The 17017-nt window shown below is 50.1% G+C and overlaps 3 protein-coding genes across 3 annotated transcripts; all 3 read right to left on the bottom strand.

Moving 5' to 3' along the window:
• Positions 1-1267: 1267 nt before the first annotated feature.
• Positions 1268-3813, bottom strand: N7484_009994 (fungal specific transcription factor domain-containing protein; the record flags this gene model as incomplete). The annotated part of the gene is made up of 6 exons (XM_057120381.1): positions 1268-1883; positions 1933-2316; positions 2374-2506; positions 2567-2775; positions 2831-3691; positions 3776-3813. 6 exons carry the CDS (start codon positions 3811-3813, stop codon positions 1268-1270), a joined length of 2241 nt encoding a protein of 746 aa, XP_056969936.1.
• Positions 3814-4521: 708 nt separating this feature from the next.
• Positions 4522-10974, bottom strand: N7484_009993 (guanine nucleotide exchange factor DCK1; the record flags this gene model as incomplete). Its single annotated transcript, XM_057120380.1, has 1 exon — positions 4522-10974. One exon carries the CDS (start codon positions 10972-10974, stop codon positions 4522-4524), a length of 6453 nt encoding a protein of 2150 aa, XP_056969935.1.
• A 1255-nt stretch (positions 10975-12229) lies between these two features.
• N7484_009992 (GTP-Rho binding exocyst subunit SEC3) lies at positions 12230-16688 on the bottom strand (the record flags this gene model as incomplete). Its single annotated transcript, XM_057120379.1, has 3 exons — positions 12230-14269; positions 14332-16349; positions 16505-16688. The coding sequence occupies 3 exons, from the start codon at positions 16686-16688 to the stop codon at positions 12230-12232; spliced, it is 4242 nt and encodes a 1413-aa protein (XP_056969934.1).
• Between the last annotated feature and the right edge of the window lie 329 nt (positions 16689-17017).

Genomic DNA, 17017 nt, shown 5'->3' with positions numbered 1-17017 from the left:
GATGTGGGACTACAAATCATGATTTCCTATAATTTCACTTCCCACAACTGGGATCAACGCTAAATACCAGGACCGAGGACTTTTGAAGGGGAAATTACTCGGCATGTGAGACAGATTTGCATTCAGTCTTCAAATTTGGTGCCACATGAGTCACGCTTATATTCGACAAATTGATACATAAGATCCGTGCATTCTTTGGCTTCTTTTGTGCACCTGACACTTCGTGCCTCATCTATAGCCTTACCTGAATTTTGGATCCTTTCTAGGTCGAGACAAAATGAGTGACGATACACTTATAACTCAATTTCAAATCCAATCCCTCCTGGTTCAGGAGCGCTACTACAGGGACACCTTGCAATGGGAAAAGTTACGTCAATGCTGGCATCCGGACCCCACGCAAACAAATGTCAAAATCAGCTGGTATGGCTTTTCCCTCTCTGTTCTGCAACAAGATTCCTACTGCTGAATTTCCTCTGATGATATGAAACAGGCTCAATGGCGATATTGACGGCTTTGTCTCGGGCTCGCAAGCCATGGTCAAATGCGAAACCAAGGCTCTCCACACGATCATGCCGGTAGAGATCCAAATTGTTGGCCAAAAAGCCTTCTCAGAATCTGTCTGTACTATACAGCTACGTATACGTCTAGAAGACAAGGAATTTGACTGCGTGTCCAACGGTCGATTTATATCCCGCCTTCAAAAGACGGACGATGGGTGGAAGCTCGTATCCTTGGTCGTCATATATGATCGAGACTCTTTGGTACCGACGATGCCCTTGGTCGGCTCTTCGGACTTTGCTTTTGACTTTTCAAAAGTCCGAGAGAGTTATAAATGCTTGTCTTGGGTGATGTCCCAGAAAGGGTTTCAAGTGGACCAAACCCTCCCTGGCACTGAAGACATTGATTCGGTTACTGAATTGATGGATGCAGGTCATGCCTGGCTTTCCAGGTCAGATATTTCATTTTTATAATTGAATGAACTACTTCAATCAGTTTCATATTTTCATATCTTTATTTTCTGTTTCGAAGTGAATAGATGACATCCACTGTTTAATTCTCAGGGGCTACCGCACCTCCTCTAGGTAACTTGTCAGCGGGCTTGTCGTGGCCGGTATCTGCACCCTTGCAGCAAGCACAAGACGGCCGATGGCTTGAGCAGACTACTGAGCCTCGGCTACGAGGCACGACAGTTTCTTGAAGAGCGTTTGGTGCAGGGCAAGGTGATTCTTCATTGCTTTGTCTCAATCTGTGCAAGTTCAAACAATATCTATTGTGAAGTTGGCATAGCCCTCATCGTAGCAGCCCACAAACATTCAAGTTCCCCAGAATCAGAGTCAATATCAGGGATATCGCCACCCCACAAGCGCCCAGGATTGCCACTCAACAGGGGTTTAGATGAAGTTCGTGATCGCTTAGACTGCAAGAAATCCTCATGCAAGCCTGAACCACCCATGAATTGGGATCCTACCCGCTTACCAGCCCGGTAAGGCCGAATTTGGATATCCCAGAGCCCTTGCATATGGAGAAGAAAATTTTGTGCACGCTTAGCACTTTCCCAGGCCGATCCACATTCCTCCAGTGCGCGGAAGCAGATGTTCAGATTTGCTACATTTTCTTCGTCGTCGTGAGTACTGCGGTGAAGGGCTTTGGCGAAAATGAGCATCAGTGCAGCTGAGCAGGTGATTGACACGACCTGGATGTTCATGCGGCGGAATGTATAGAATTTCTCATAGATTTGAAGGATTTTGGCTATTGCGGTACCTGATTCCACGCACATTTGTCTTGCGTGGACGTGACCGGCGCCTTGCTGGGGCTGGGGTTGGATTGAGCTTTTTGACATCCATGGTCGGTGAGCATGGATTACCGCTTGATGGTAGTATAGACTAGATATTTATTAGATCTGGCGTGGCAATGTGAGAGTGTAGAGCTTACTGGAGCAGTAACACATGCGGTAGATGAGGGGATGTGGACTCATTGATATTGATTTGTAGGAATTCTGGTAAATTGGCTTTCCAGTGCAACAGCCTATCAGTAGTCTCCACATTCAGCTTCTGAAGTGATTCTCTGGAGATCTTTGAAGATCCATACAGAACATGACCCAGTGGTGTCATTATTTCACAGAGTGCAATGCGATGCAGATTTAGTGATGAAGCAGAGTTGGCTATTGACAGACCATGAGGGAATTCGGTAGGATGAGGGAGTCCATATGGATACCACCGTTGGGCCTGGTCCTGCCTAAAGTCAAGACCAGGCTTCTGGACAGTGACATCTTCGAGGTTTATCCTGAATGGGCGTCCTAGAAGGAAACCCCAGCGGCTGGAAGCAACATGATTTAGGGATGATTCCTTGAATGGAGATCACGTGGGGACTTACTGGTCCAATGTATAAGCGCCCCAGAATACCATGCGTCGCACATCAGCTTCAACCTCGCTGATGGATCCATTCGCGACATAAGGCGACATGTCAATGTGCAACCCCAGATCAAAAGCTAGACGCATTGCCATTCCTGAATATAGTCATGTAAGTCCTGAACTATTGTCGTTCAATGCCCCGGAGTATGACTTACCGCTATATAGCCACCCCCGAGCATCACGTTTACAGCCAATATCATGCCCACTAAGAACAACCATCGCCTGCACAGTGGCCATAGTGGGAGAATCGAGCTCAATATCAAGAAGCGTCTTCGCTCGATCTGCAAAGAAGTCGGATAGGGACCTGGGATATGTAATGAAGTTCGGGTGGTATCGGGGCTCGAACGCAGCCCCAAGGCAGCACCTGGATGCCGTCAGACTCATGTGTTCAGATCCCTCATATCATTTGAGGTACTCACATAGCATTTGTGAGAGCCTCGGAATAAGAAGACGTCTCTTCCTTTTGCTCCTGCCACTGTCGCTTTGCCATCTCGTACATATCTCGGTTCACCACGTCAACGGATGGGCTATGCCACGTGAAGTATAAATTGATCAAGTGCTCCTCCATACTCCGGGGAACTTCTTTGTCGAGTCCCATGCGATTGAGGTGGTCTTGACCATCCTTCCGGATTGTGCGATGAATTGTCAAATTATCAGGAGTGGGCATCCGTAGAAGATTGAAATGAGACGTGGGACCGTAGTATCTAACCTGTCCATCTGATCCAATTTGAAGACTGCCCATGCGGTCGGATAGTCTGTCAACGATATCTTCTGTGCCATCATTTCCACTGATCTCGGAATTTGGGACATTTTCGGGTTCCCTTAAATCATTGACGCTGGGCCTAAGGCCAGATTGCTGTGGTAAAGAGCCACGATCTTTGCTGCGCTCCTCGTCCAGGGCAGACGAGGCTCCATCCCAAAAGGGCTGAATGAAATCATCAGAGGCGCTTTGTGCAGTCAAGACATCGGAATGAGCATCGCATGGATGGTTATCTTCCAAAATTATGAAAGGTTCCATGAGCAAGTTCATGTCCGGATCCAACTCTTCAATATCCAGGCTCTGGGTGTCAGCGCCATCGTTTGAGTAGATTTGATCGGAGTCTGCAAGGTTGGTCTGCTTATCAAATTCCTTCTTCCTTTCAGCTCCATTCAAGGACTTTTGGATATGTTGAATTCCTAAGCTGTCCAATACATTCCTGAATATTGCTTCGTTGTCAACAAGCGCTGGTGGTGGTGTGAACTCCTGGTCGATAATGAATTGAGTGAGCTCATTGACTCGGCTGGCAAGCAGATTCACCACTGATTTCCACGATATCCTAGTGAATTCTTAACGAGATCGCTTTGAATGGGAGGGGGAAGCTTACTTTCGTTTATCTTCAAGTTTGTAGTGACAAGGCCTCATTTTATGCTGGCAATTTGAGCAGGCAGGCCGAATCCCATCACACTATTGAAGTCAGAATCTCATGCTACTTTTAATGATATTTCCTTGCTGTCATCACGCAATGGAAAATGGGTTCCGACCTTCACTTTGCTCTCTCTGCATGTGTCGCAAGCAGTCGTCACATATTTCCGCGTAGTTGAGGTTTTTGTCGACCCCATGGCGAAAGGCTCACATGCAGCGATCCTGATATTGACATTCGAGGTTAATGATACCACAGAAATTTGGATTTGGAGCTCGTCAAGTCAAACACTTGGAGGGCGGATCTATGGTACTCAGTGGGGTTAATACTTAAACCAATAAGACACTCCCTATCGGAAAATCAGTCCCGAGGTATGTGGAGGAACACAATTCTGACTTCAAAAATCAATTCTTAAACACGAATATGCTTAGCATTCAAGGGTAGTTAATAGTGTACAAAAATCAAAATCAAAAGCCGTATAGACTATGCGGAGATAGGAGTAAAACAAGTGGTATCTATCTCATAACACCAAAACTGACAAAGAACTTTCCCCGGTCCACAGGTGAGAAAATGGGAATAAGAATGAATGGACAAAGTGAAGAATTGAGGTAGATCAGGAAGTAGTAGGGAGTAGTAAGTCACATCGAGAAGAGTTAAACAGTAGATAGAAAAAAGAGTAAAGATCTAAAGATCGACGAAAGGAATGGCAATCACTCCTCTTGCAAGGTGCCGTTGGCTTTGAAGTCCATGCGGCTGGTTTTGCGCCCGACACCCTTAAGGAGACTGAATCGGCGAAAGACGGAGTCGCGTACACCGGCGTTAGGTCCGGCAGAGGTGGTTGAGACACGCGTGGTAGTCCCGGTACCGCTTCCGTTGGAATTCACTGACAACTCGCGAGGACCGTGGGTACTATCGCGTGTCACAGGGCGGGAGTAATCACGTGTAGGGGGGAGTGTGGACCAGCCGCCACTCGCAGCAGGAGCAGGCCGATCAGATGTTGTGCCTGTGGTGCCGCTGGAAGTAGGGCCACGATGTTGTGAACCTGCACGACTACGGCCGTCCTGAGATTGGGCGGCGGTGTCGCGGGAGGCACTACGGGAGGGTCTGTTCTTCAAGGCGGTTCCGTTCTCATCAACCGCTCCGGCAATTGAAGGAGAAGAGCCGTGCTTTTTGTCGCCACCGAACCAGCTTCGGCGTTTGTCACTCTTTCCACCTCGCGAATGGGTGGTTGTTCGACTGTGGATTGTTGCTGCGTCGTCATCGACATCATCCTGCTCAGCCGAGGTATTTTGAGCTTTAGATTCTGCCTGCTGGAGGGTAAAAATGGAGTTTGAGGCGCCGTGACGCTTAAAGGGGTTCATGATACTGATCCGGTGGCTGACGGATTGACGCTCTGATCGTTTGTGAGTGTGACCGTTGGTCCGTGAAGCCCGAATGAGCTCCTGCTCTGGACTGAGTGACCTCTGACCATTTTGGTTTCGGCGGCTTCCCGAGTTGAAGGATTGGCGGGCTGTCTGAGTTGGGGTTGGGCTATGCATGTCCGGTGGTGATGAAGCAAGAGAAGCCAGTTCGGGTTCGAACACATTCTCGAAGCGTCGGAGAAGCTCCGCCTGGGTTGCTTGCTGGGCAGGACGTTGGTAGAGGGTCAACGCATGTTTGATTCCCAGAGCATGATCAATTAATGCAACAGCAAGCGCATTCTCCATTGGGTCCATGGTCTCCGGGAATTCCTCTTCCTCGTCCTCCTCTTCGTTCAGGTCATCTTCATCTGCCTCGTCGAGCTTGTCCTTTGCACCTTGCGCGCCGCGCAGGAACCCACGGTACGAGGCAACACAGTTAGAAGATGAAGATCGTGAATCCAGCAATTGCTCCAACGCTTCTGTGAGATTCGACAGACCATTATCCTCGCCCGATGTAGCACGACGTTCCAATAGATGCAATTCCTGGGTCTTGCGGCATGTACGCTCGATGGCGGTCTGCAAGGGAGACAAGGCAATTTCTTCGACTGCAATGATTTCGCTTCGCCGAAGAATATTGGGGAATTGTTCCGCAGTGGTGAATATCAGCTTCTCAACGAATTGCTCCCGCACATCTGGGCTGGAGGTGTGCCTTCGTGAAGTGGCGGCGAATCTGATGGGGTTGGATATCAAAAGATGATCTCGAACAGAAAGAGGAATCTTAGACCTCTGATAAACGGGATGAGCAACTTCGCGATGAGCAGTGACACCGCTAATCTGGAGAAATTGACCCTCGTAATCAGGAATATCGCCTGAAGACATGATCTGTGCTGTAGGGTTTTCACGCTGCATACGGTCAACAAACGAAGCCATACGTTCTGTCGGCGATCCTTCGAAGATGAATTCTTTGTCACGCAGGCTAGGAGGAAACCCAAGACCCTTGTAAACAACGCGGAAATAGCGCGGGAACTGCTTAGTACCCTTGGCAACAAAGTCATAGATACGGGCCATAGAACTCTGGGCCCGGGAGAGCTTGGCGAAGTCCATTGTCGCAGCTTCATACTGGGCAGATAATTCCTTGTAGCAAGTTAGAGCAGGTGCCCACGCCATAGCGTTCTCGAAGTGTTGAATGATTGAAAAATACAAAGACTCCTTGCGTTCAAATGCAGTTTGCGCAGGGAAAGCCGGGGTCATTGTCTCGGGCAGGAGTTTTACAGCATCCCATTCGTAAAGATCGGCGTGGAATTGAAGCGCCAGTCCAGCTTCTGTGAAATTGCCAGCAGCAGCTTGACCATCGGCGAGCTCATGCACGTATCGAATGAAGATATCCTCGCGCCCCATATCCTTCATGTACTCCATAAGCTTTAGGGCATGCAAACTCTGAATTGCAGCACTGCCCTGAGAGGCCACCAAGAGGTCGAGAAGCTCATCCACAGTTGAGATAAGGCCCTTGACGGCGTTGAACAAATCCTCATCAGATTCGGCATCTGCCTCAAAGAGATCAAGCAGTTCACCAATGAATATTTTCTGGCTAACACTCTCACTCATGTGCTTGGACTTGAAGAGAGAATCCAGGCTCGAGATAATTTCCGTTTCGATTATAGAAATATCCTGGTTGAGGTCCCACTCACTCAAGATCATGGTCCGGAGAATATGAACAGCAACGTGACGCAGGCCCTCGTGCACACTAAGACACAATCCGATGATCGGGGGTACCAAATTCGGAACGTACTGAACTTGGTAGCCACCCATACGCTTCAGGTTGTAACGTTCTCTTTCATCGTCGGTAGTCTCCCAACCGATAGCTTCCCAGGTTGAATGCAGCAAGTCTGCACCTTGCTCACGAACATCACCGGCAATCTTCCATACAGCTCGCCGCTTCTGCTCGGGGAAGGTCTCAAGGGCGAGGGCGTCACTAGAAATAACCTTCAATAACGTGGTGAAGAATGACTCCCAAAGCTTCGTGTCAAAGGTATCAGCATCATCGGGAGCGGGAAGAAACTTTTCAATTAAGAGCAGGGCCAGGTGTTCAAGACCCTTGATGGCGGCACGGTGGTTGTAGACATGAATACTAAACCAACTTTCGGGGTATGCCTCACAATCGATGATGGAATTGTGTGCCTCGAAAGCCTGCGCTATAAAGGTTGCGAGCTCCAATTCTTTCAGGTTGGGTGTCTTAGGCGAGACAATCTTAGAAAGAGCTGCCATAATAGCAGAAAGCTCCACCAAAGATTCATCGAATTTCTGGGGTGTCTTGGACAGCTTGACTTGGAAGGGGAAGGACTTGCTGAAGAGAAGGGAGAGGTATTCGGTATCATCCACCCCCTCTGTAACAATAGCGCAGTAAGAGGCGACAACGCTTGGCATAAAGTCATACAGTTGTGCATCTGGTTGAGTGAGCAGTTGAGCGACAATCGCACTGCTCAGTCGCACCTGGTCCCGGTATTGGTCGGAAACACCCGCACCAGAGCCCCAATACGGCTTCAACCAACCGACGCAGCTGGAGATCAGAGTTTGCCTCTCTTCACCAGATGAGAAGATTTCAAATTGGGTATAACTTTGGATCAGCACCAGCTTGTACAATACTAGCATGCCCGTCACATCTTTGCAGGAATCCATAAAACTCAACGCAATCATAATCATTTCGTCACGGCCAAAGACCTTAGAAAGCTCAGGCAACCAGGAGTGGAAGTGCTGGACGATCAATGTCTTACTGCCGACCAATGCCGGATTGGAATTCTTCATCAACTTCTCCATTGACTTGAAGATCGTGTGTAGATCTCGGTTAAAAGTGGACTGCACTGAAGTAATGCCAATGCCCTCCTCCTTGGCTTTTTGTTGTTCACGAGCATTAATGATGAACTTCAGCAAGTGGCGGCCAACCTTGAAAGCAGCGCGGAGGTTGCGGGACTGCTTTGGCTCTGTGGGGGCATTCAGTAGTCGTAGGTAGCTTCGAATAAGGCATGGCGTGGCAAAGGGGAAGTCAAATTGTTCATCGGCATACTGGTCCACTAGAGGACTCAGGTTAAATCGTCGATCGTGAACAATCCCTAGTACTGTGACTAGATTGTGGAAAATCAAATCTTCGTATTCCTCGTTACCGGCATTTTCTACCAATATTCCGAAAAGTGCATTGAAAACGCCACGCAGCTGCTTGACAATTTCAATCTCGGGGACGAAGAGCAATCGCTTCAGCGTGTCCAGCACCTCATCGACTGGGCGTTCCTTCCAGTTCAGCAGACTCAATATGACCTGATCCTGTGAGTATTCAGTACTACACAGATGTGTCTCGAGGCGCAGAGTTGCCAATGGACCTGTAAGTGCTTCATCCTTGGCAGATTCGTTTTTGCCAAGTGCGCTCCACGGAAGGCTCAAGTAAGCGCCTTTTCCATTCTCCATGCTTGAAGTTTGCTTATCATAGGCATGAAGCAGTAATGAATGGCTTCCATCGCGAATAAAGGCTTTTTGGTCCCAGAGGGGCATCCAGGAAAGAGCAAATGGGAACTCCGGTGCATCTGCAACGCTCATGATGATGTGCGATCCAGGAATCTGTTCAGTCGGGATCTTTAGACGGATTGTCTGGTTCCAAGGCGAGCCCCGTGCCGCGATGGTAGTTCGCCATGCCGTGTGTGACGCGTTCGCTGAAGAAGGGAACACACAGCGATCGATGCGAGCTCCGTTGACATCGCGCACCTCCAAGGTGAGCTGAAGATTATGCAGACCGGTGTTTGTTTGCAGAGGAATTTGACCAGCGGTAGGATGAGAGAGGAGAGCATCTGTTGGGAACACAGCCTGCGAGAGAGTGATGTAGATATCGGAGCGTGGTTTGGTGGGGGCCTTGGAGAATCCGATGCGCCTTGTCTGGACAACATCGTGCAGAATTGTGGGGTTTTCACGAACAAGGGTTTCAGGATCAGTGCTGGCGAAGGGGTGGAGATGGACATGTAGGCGTGCAGCATAATCAGAGCGCACATAACGACCAGTGTGGCTAGGCAGAAGCACATGGAGTAGTTTATCAAACCCATCGGCGTTTCCTTCACCTTCATCGCCATCACGGGAAGGCGACCAAATATTGATCACCTGTTCAGCATCTCGATCTTGTCGAAGAATGGGCGAAATCTCCAAAATACCAACGCCAATGGTCCGAATGGCTGATGATTCTTTTGTCGTCGTGGGCTGAGGGGCTGGTGGTTCCTTTACACTCGATGAACTGCTCGACGAACGTGGGATTCCTTGGGCAGTGGTCTTCGGTGTTACACCATCGTTGGGACCCCGGGCCTTCGGAGACCACATCATACTGCGCCGCGTTCGCAAGCTTCCCTTCACTGAGGGCTGTATGCCTGCAGATGTATTTGTTTTGGGAGTGGAAGGGCTCTCTCTCGACATGGAGGGTCGCGAGGCAGGGGTACTGTCAGCTGTTGAGCGTACTTCTGCAGCACGAACTGATGTGGCAAGGTAAAGCTGACGCCCATTTACAGAGCCGTCTCCGATATCCGTGGCCGCTAGTTCAGTAAACAAGGTCTTTAGTTTGTTGCTCTGGGTCAGGCTGACAAACTTCTCGGGGGACGGAATGTCCAAACTAAATGTCTCAGAAAGTGGACTAAATACCCCGGAGTCAGACCGGGAGTAAAGCTGGATCGCCAAAGACACGGGCCCAGGAATGTTTCCAGACACCGCATTGATTTCCAAGAGCATGTGGTGCAGAGCAGTGGTGTCCGAGGCGGTGGTAGGCCTGCTCTCCAGCATAGCCATTTCAGACTGCAGCTTTGCTAGTTGAATAGCAGAATCCTCGCCTGTCAATAATCGGCCTCTCTGGTCTGGGTCGCGAACAATAATGTCTCCACTAAGCATCTTGTTCGCTTTAACGAGTTTCCAGACCGTTTCATCCCGCAACATCTCCTTCTCCTGGCTAGTCAAGACATTATGAAGTAATTGGCGTCTTGCAAAATCCAGCTCCTGTACAATTGTGGACATCTCATCCAATACATCATACTGCTGGGCCAGTAAGAGCTCGTGCAAGTTGGTGGAATGCCATTCGCGGAGGCAAGACGCGATTTCGTCCACCAAGGGTTCTGTCAAGGAAGTTGGTGTCTCATCGCCAATTTTCAACATAGGCACAGGCGCTGCAGGCTTGGGCGCATCGGGATCCCGGGGCGCAAAATTCACCGGTGTGTGAGGAATTGAACCAATTCCATCGGTCTGAATGGATCGCGGACTGGCGTGGTCAAGCTCGTCTGTCTTATGGATCACAATTTGTGCGGGCTTGCCCTTCTTTGCAAGTACCACATCCGACACTTCACCCAGTTGGGACTCGGCCATCGAATATGCCACGCTACTCCGCGACTGTCCCTCGAGATCCAATCCTGGCAGTGTCAATCGATCGATACTCTTGCGATCGCCATTTCCATTAAGGAGGGCCTTGTATCCTTCACCATCACCCAGAACTTCCCGGATCTCAACGCAGTTTCGTGGGAAGATGCCGGAAAATACACGAGCCTCGAGGGTCTGACCCTTGGTGCTCGTTAACCCCGCCAACAAGGACGGCGGCGCAACCAAATATCCTCGACACCATTCTCCATCCAATCCTCCCTGTTCAATAATATACAATTCATCGCCTAATTCAAGAGGCAGGTCTGCGGGGGAGGAAGGTTGGAAGGGGTATATGGCCACCGCGAAGGCAATTCGAGGCAGCGGCCGCCAGGGCATAGCTGCGGTAATGTGAGTTCAGCAGACGCGCTGGTCTGAAGTTTAATTGGGACAAATTGCCCCCGCACGTTATAGTCGACGATCCGATCGAAAGAATTCTGGGGCAAAGAATGTAGGGATCCAAGTCACGAGGGGGAATGATCGGTTGTCTCAATGGCACGCAACATGCGGTAAAATGTTCCAAGTTGTCGGGTCCGCGGGGAAGGAAAGGAGAGGAATGCGCGTGGGCGAGGAATGCGACAGCTAAACGGTTTCAAGATTCGAGGTTAGGCAGATGCTAGGGCAGGAGGTCTGCACAATGGCGGTTCTCGGGGGGCAAGGATTCCTCATTCGGAAAGTAGCGAGGCAGGGGCCTAGGCACAAACTCTGGCTATACAGATGCAGGTGGCAACCTCGGAGTTTCGACAGAGTCGCGCGATTGGGGTATCCGTGCCCCCCTTGCGAGGAACTTTCGCGCGGTGGAGTCCATTGGCGAGAACAGTGGGGAAACAGGGGCTTGGGGGCGGACTCACCGTTAGAAAAGAAAACGTACTGATTAAAAAAGGACAGTCAAGAAGTAAGGATGAAGAAAAGAAGATTAAAGGATGGGGAAAGGGAACCAAAAAAAGAATACGAAAGGAGGAATTGGGCGAAGGGGACGATCAAAGAACCAAATCTTAAGGTCTGCGCTCCCCACACCGCTGAGATAGCAAAGTCAATTTGTTCTATATAAGTTTCAGCTGAAGGATAGCTACGTTTTCTGATCCTGATGAAACAAGCATGTTTTCTTTTGATTTCATTAACATCTCCCTTCTTTTCCTACTCTTTTGCCCCCTGTATGATCCCGTGGTTGAAGCATAAGCCACTGACGGCAAGCATATCTTTCCCCGAAATACGATGGAGCTCTCCCCAGTGGTGGAAAGCCATTGAGAAGAGAAATCCGCCTATAGGAAGGGTAATATTGCAATTATCGAGCACTGCACATCGCAAAGACAATAAAATTATAATAAGATAAAAGATGCGATCCTCGATCTCGAGAGCCAAGCACAGACCAGAGCGTGCCCCTGAGTTGCTAAGTGTTAAAATGAACATCGGCCTCGAACCAGTGGGTCGGGGTCTCACCGCGCCAATCAACGAGGAAGATCGTCCGAACCATAAAGAAATTTAAACTGGAAAAGAACCACGGGATTTTCTACAAGTCAACGCCGTGAAACCCAGGCTCATGCGTTGCGTCGCAGAGAGTCATAAGAAATTAACACATTGAATTGACATTCGCTCATTTCCGGAACATAGCCACCACATCCTCCTTTCGCCATTCCAGCTCCAATTGTCCTTCGTACACGGTATCAATGATGTGTCGAGTCCGGTCGTAGGCTGCCTCATAACGTTGCTCACATTCCCGTAGCACCTTCAGCACTAAGCTGCGGCTAAGGCCAGGATCATCGGCGTCGCCAAAGTGTTTTTCTACACGCTTTTTGAGCAACTCCACGCCACGCTTGACTTCTTTCGCATCGTAGGAAGCCAGGACCTTCTTGGCGACCATGCGGGAATGGCTGGCCCGTGTTGCGATGTCGGAGCTGTTACCGGATGCCTGCAGGGTCTCCAGGGATTGAATAAAATCGAGTAGCTTGCCCAGGGGTCGATGGATCACCGCATCCAAATATAGCTTCATATGCTCGTCAAAGTCTTGGTGCGCCCGGGACATCCAGCGTTCGAGCACCGGCAAGGTGTGCACATCAACCTCTTCAACGTAATGGTTCATATTTTCGATAAGTAGAATGTGGTAGTTGAGTACTTCCTTGTCTTCAGGGTCTCCGGCAGTGGCAGACACGCCAGGAGGTTGACCGGGGGCTTCCTTGGCAATGAACTTCAAGGACTCCCACATCGCCCGGTTGATGCGGTCATAGGCGTCATTGACACTAATTCGAATGTCGCAGAATTCACCGCCTGGATGAGACAGCATATTCTCAACAGCGTTGGAAAAGTGCGGGAAGACTCGCATAAACGAAATGACACCCTTGCGCTTGTTGATCTTTACTTTGGTATCCTCAATACCTCGGATCTGTTCATCCACAAATCGATTGTAGAGTCCCATCAGACGAGAGTGCACTTTCTGGAGCGAGTGGAGAATGAACTCTTGATTGGTGTCGTCAAGATCCGTCATGGCCGACTCCAGAGCAAAGAGGATGCCAATGCCTTGCAGGGGATCTGAGCTAATGGCCCAGTCCACCATGCTTTGCATGTCGTTCGGCCAGAACGAAAAAATCTCATCCATAATATGCTCAACGCGCTTGGCCATGTCACGATCTGGATCATGCGACTGCTTGACCGAAAAGTCAGGACATTGCCGACCTTCTGGCTCAGCAGCTGCCACCAAGTCAGAGAAATCAACGTTCACCAAGGAATTCAGGTGGAAGAATTCGACCACAAAATTTTGTTCATCAGTGATCGTGTTCAGTGTTTCGCGTAGCGTCCCTGCAAATGCTTCACATGGCTCGACCCTGCCCTGTTTTTTCTCTGCCTTTTCACCAGAAGCCAATCGAAACCCTGCCGCGGCGCGAACGGTTTTACCTCGTCGTACGGTAAGTTTGCGAGCCGCCATAGTGATACCCTCGGCTTCCTTTTCTTTTTCTTGGTGGGTGAAGAGAAGCTCTTGCTCCTCTCCAGTAGTCTTGCGAGCTGTTTTCTTCCAGATCGCGTTATTATCACGAAAATCGCTTTGGTATGATGGCTTAGACTGGTGCTCATAAAGGTTCACCAACGCATGCCACTCCGACATGCTCACTTCCTTGGTAAACAGCATCAGAGGATTGTATCTCCACACCTCAGCTCGGAATTGCTGTCGAGCATCACTGTCCAGCTTCATAGGATCCCTAACAGTGGCGGTCATCACATCTGCACGTTTTTGTTCCGCGGTCTTAAAAGCCAGAGCCATGAATGGCTTGAGGCGCTGTTGCAGGAACATCACGGCAGCGGTGTGATATTCTTCCTTCTTCTCTTTGATTGCCCGCATTTGGCCAATCTCTGTGTTGGCATACACCCCGACGCTGGCATCGACTAAACGCTTTCTGTTTTGCCCGATCTCAGCATCAATCATGAGCATCGCCTTGTACAGTGTGGAGAGGGCATTCTCGGTATCCTTCAATCCATCGGGATTATTCAGAGAGGCCTCCTTGAGCGGCCGAAGCTCGGATGTGGAGATTGACAATGTCTTCAGAAGATTCTGAAGCTCGTTCTGCAAAAGCTTCTGGTTTGCTGTCTGCACTTGCAAACCTTGTGATTGAGCTTCAATATACGACACATCGTCATGCAGAGTCTAGCAGCGAGATTAGTATCCATAATGAGCAGATTCAGCATGTGAGGTACGAAACTACTTACGTTCAATTCGTGAGAGTATAGTGTCAGAAGACCCTCCAGCTCCTCACACTCTTCAATTGTCTTGTCGATGAGAACAGCCAGCTGTTCCACTTTCCCTTCCTGTTGTTCAAGATTACCAAGCCAGCTGGTAGCTTCAACACGACCAATCTCGCGGCGAACATCGGCTTCCAAATCCTCAATCTTCTGTTCGTCATTGAGGCGTCCATTCCACCCAAGGTCAGTTAAGATATCATCAAAGTCAATTCCACGCCCATCGAGTACACTTGGGTCGATCCCGAGAGCCTGGCAGTATTTGACAGTATGATCTTCCCGTCTCCGGCGGCGACCCCGAGCAGCTGGAGATGGCGATCTTGAACGTTCATCGATGTTTACAATATCAACCAAAGAATCTTGGCTTTTCTCCGGAAGGGGAATTGTTTCAGGTGGGGGTGAGGTCACCTCGACCTCAGGCTGAGTAATTTCAACTGTGGGTGTAGTAACAGTGGGAGCCTCGGGGGTTGGTGCCGACACCATGAGTTCCCTGTCTGTGGGTTCATCTACTGGGCTCTTCGGGGCCTCACTTGCCGACTTGCTGAGGGATGGAGCTGGGAAAACACCTGTGATACCATCCGCTTCCTGTTCTGCTTGCTGTTTCTTCGCCGCTGCCAGGAGACGCTCGCCAGCACCTCCAGGTCGTGGCTTGAAAGCCCCATATGCATTTGCGGCCTTTCGAAGAACACCTGCAAGCTCCTTCGGTCCCTTCTTTTTCACCATAGGACCCAAGCCAGGCCGATGTTCCTCGCCATCGTCCTCGGCTGCCTCCGATGCAATTGACGGCTGCTGTTCTTGTGCATCCTCTTCGGGTGGTTGGGAGAATTGGACCACGGCCGCTGCTACTGCGGGGTCTACAGAGAGTGGTGAAGATGGAGTTTCGTCTTTCGCTGGAAATTCGTCGGCTGGAGGTGCGGTCTGGGCTTCTTCGTTTATAATCTTATTCTGAACAGGCTGTGGGAGCGGTTCGAGGTTTGGCGTCTTGTCAGTATCCCGATATGGTGTATACTGCTGACCCAGACTGCTACCAGGACTTGGGGGTATCCCTCGAGCTTCATTTGAAAATGATCCTGGCGTAGTCGGTCGCAGTCCATCGACGCTTCGCTTTTGGCTCAGTGACAGAGTTTCAGCAGATTGGGCTACAAGCTCGGATGTTGGGGTCCTCGGAGGACGGCCTTCCCCGCGAGATGACGATGGCCGGGAGTCATCTTGCAAGGGGAATTTCACCGGCGGCTCTCTATTTTCCGGCTCTTTTCGCGGCGGGGGAACAGCAGGCGGTGGGTTAGATGGTGGACCGAAAGGGGACGGAGCTGGCTTATTCCCAGTTGACGGACGAGACATCTGTTCGCGGCTCTTTTGAGACCGAAGAGTAGGATCCTCAGATGGCTTCCGCCTTAAGTCGCGAGCTCCCTCTCTACTGGGTTCACGATTTCCATATGGTGGTGCGGGTTGAGATGTTATCGACTCTGGAGGTGGTCCCAAGGCGGCACCTCGTGAAGGTGGCGCGGAGGGCCCTGATGGTCCTGGCGTAGCTCCACCTACAAGCGCTTGTCGTTGCTTCTCCTCAAATCCAATCAGATTTGGGACTTTGCCCCCTGTATACTTCTTGTAGATTTTCACCAGGCTGCCAATGAAGAATTCTTTCTCTTTGGCACTGCGGGCATGCCAGTAGTAGGGTTTTCCCACAGTAACCACGAACCCAACATTTGAAGCCCATTCCTTATGCTGTTGCTCGATCGGTGTCTTCGGTACCAGGGCAGTGTAAGATTGGATTGCAGATAAATCGTCGAGCATCCATGTTTTGCCAATAGAGAACGTGCCGTCACTATTTTCCCGGGCCTTATGCATCCGGACTCTACCCGACCTTCGTACTGAAACGATAATGACACGGGGTTTCTTGTTCTCGGGAGCTGAGTTGGGCGGAGAAGGGGCCGAAGGGTGCGATGCATCCTCGGTGATTCGGACGTGTGTGATATAAGACTCGACCACTATGTCAAACACCAATCAGTAATAAGCCCTTGAAATTAAATTGATCACGTCCATGTAGAATATCTCCGGTCCACTCCAGAATGCCATCCCCTAGCTGCGGGAAAGCTGGGGACTTTCTGACAAGTTACCACGGGGCATTGGAAGGTTTACGCACAGGTTCCATCATTATCTTTCTTCGAGTAGCAACTTTGAATGATGCGTCTCTTCTCGTCCTCGAATTTCTCTGCCCTGCTCAAGGAGCCGTCTCCGGAGCCACTGCGGGCATCGCCCCCGCGCCGAGGGTCACCAGAGGGTGGTGGCCGTGGGCGGTCTCGACCATTCATCATCACTTCGTTCATGCGACAGCAGAATCACTGGATAGAATTGGCGAAATCAAGGGATCATGGTTGGGGTGCGATGTGTTCGGGCAGGCCAAATGAGGACGGAGTCCCACACGACTCCGCTGCTTAGATCTAGAGTGACTTTTGGAAGTTCGAAGAAAGGCAAATGCCGCAGACGAAGAAGAAGAATGAAGACCAGTAGCGAGGTAATTCGTGGCAATGCCAGATGGCCGTTGGCAGTCAGAATGCATTAGCTCATCGGTCTGTTTGGGGTTGCGGCTAAGGCGGAGAGCTCGTGGGAGCGGAGTATTCAGTTGATCCGGGAGCAACGATTGTATATTGTTATG

The sequence above is a fragment of the Penicillium longicatenatum genome (assembly GCF_028827895.1).
Source record: "Penicillium longicatenatum strain IBT 33135 chromosome Unknown contig_6_segment0_segment0, whole genome shotgun sequence".
Lineage (NCBI taxonomy): Eukaryota > Fungi > Ascomycota > Eurotiomycetes > Eurotiales > Aspergillaceae > Penicillium > Penicillium longicatenatum.
The sequence above is the reverse complement of the archived record's forward strand: the minus strand, read 5'-3'. Positions and strand labels throughout refer to the sequence as shown.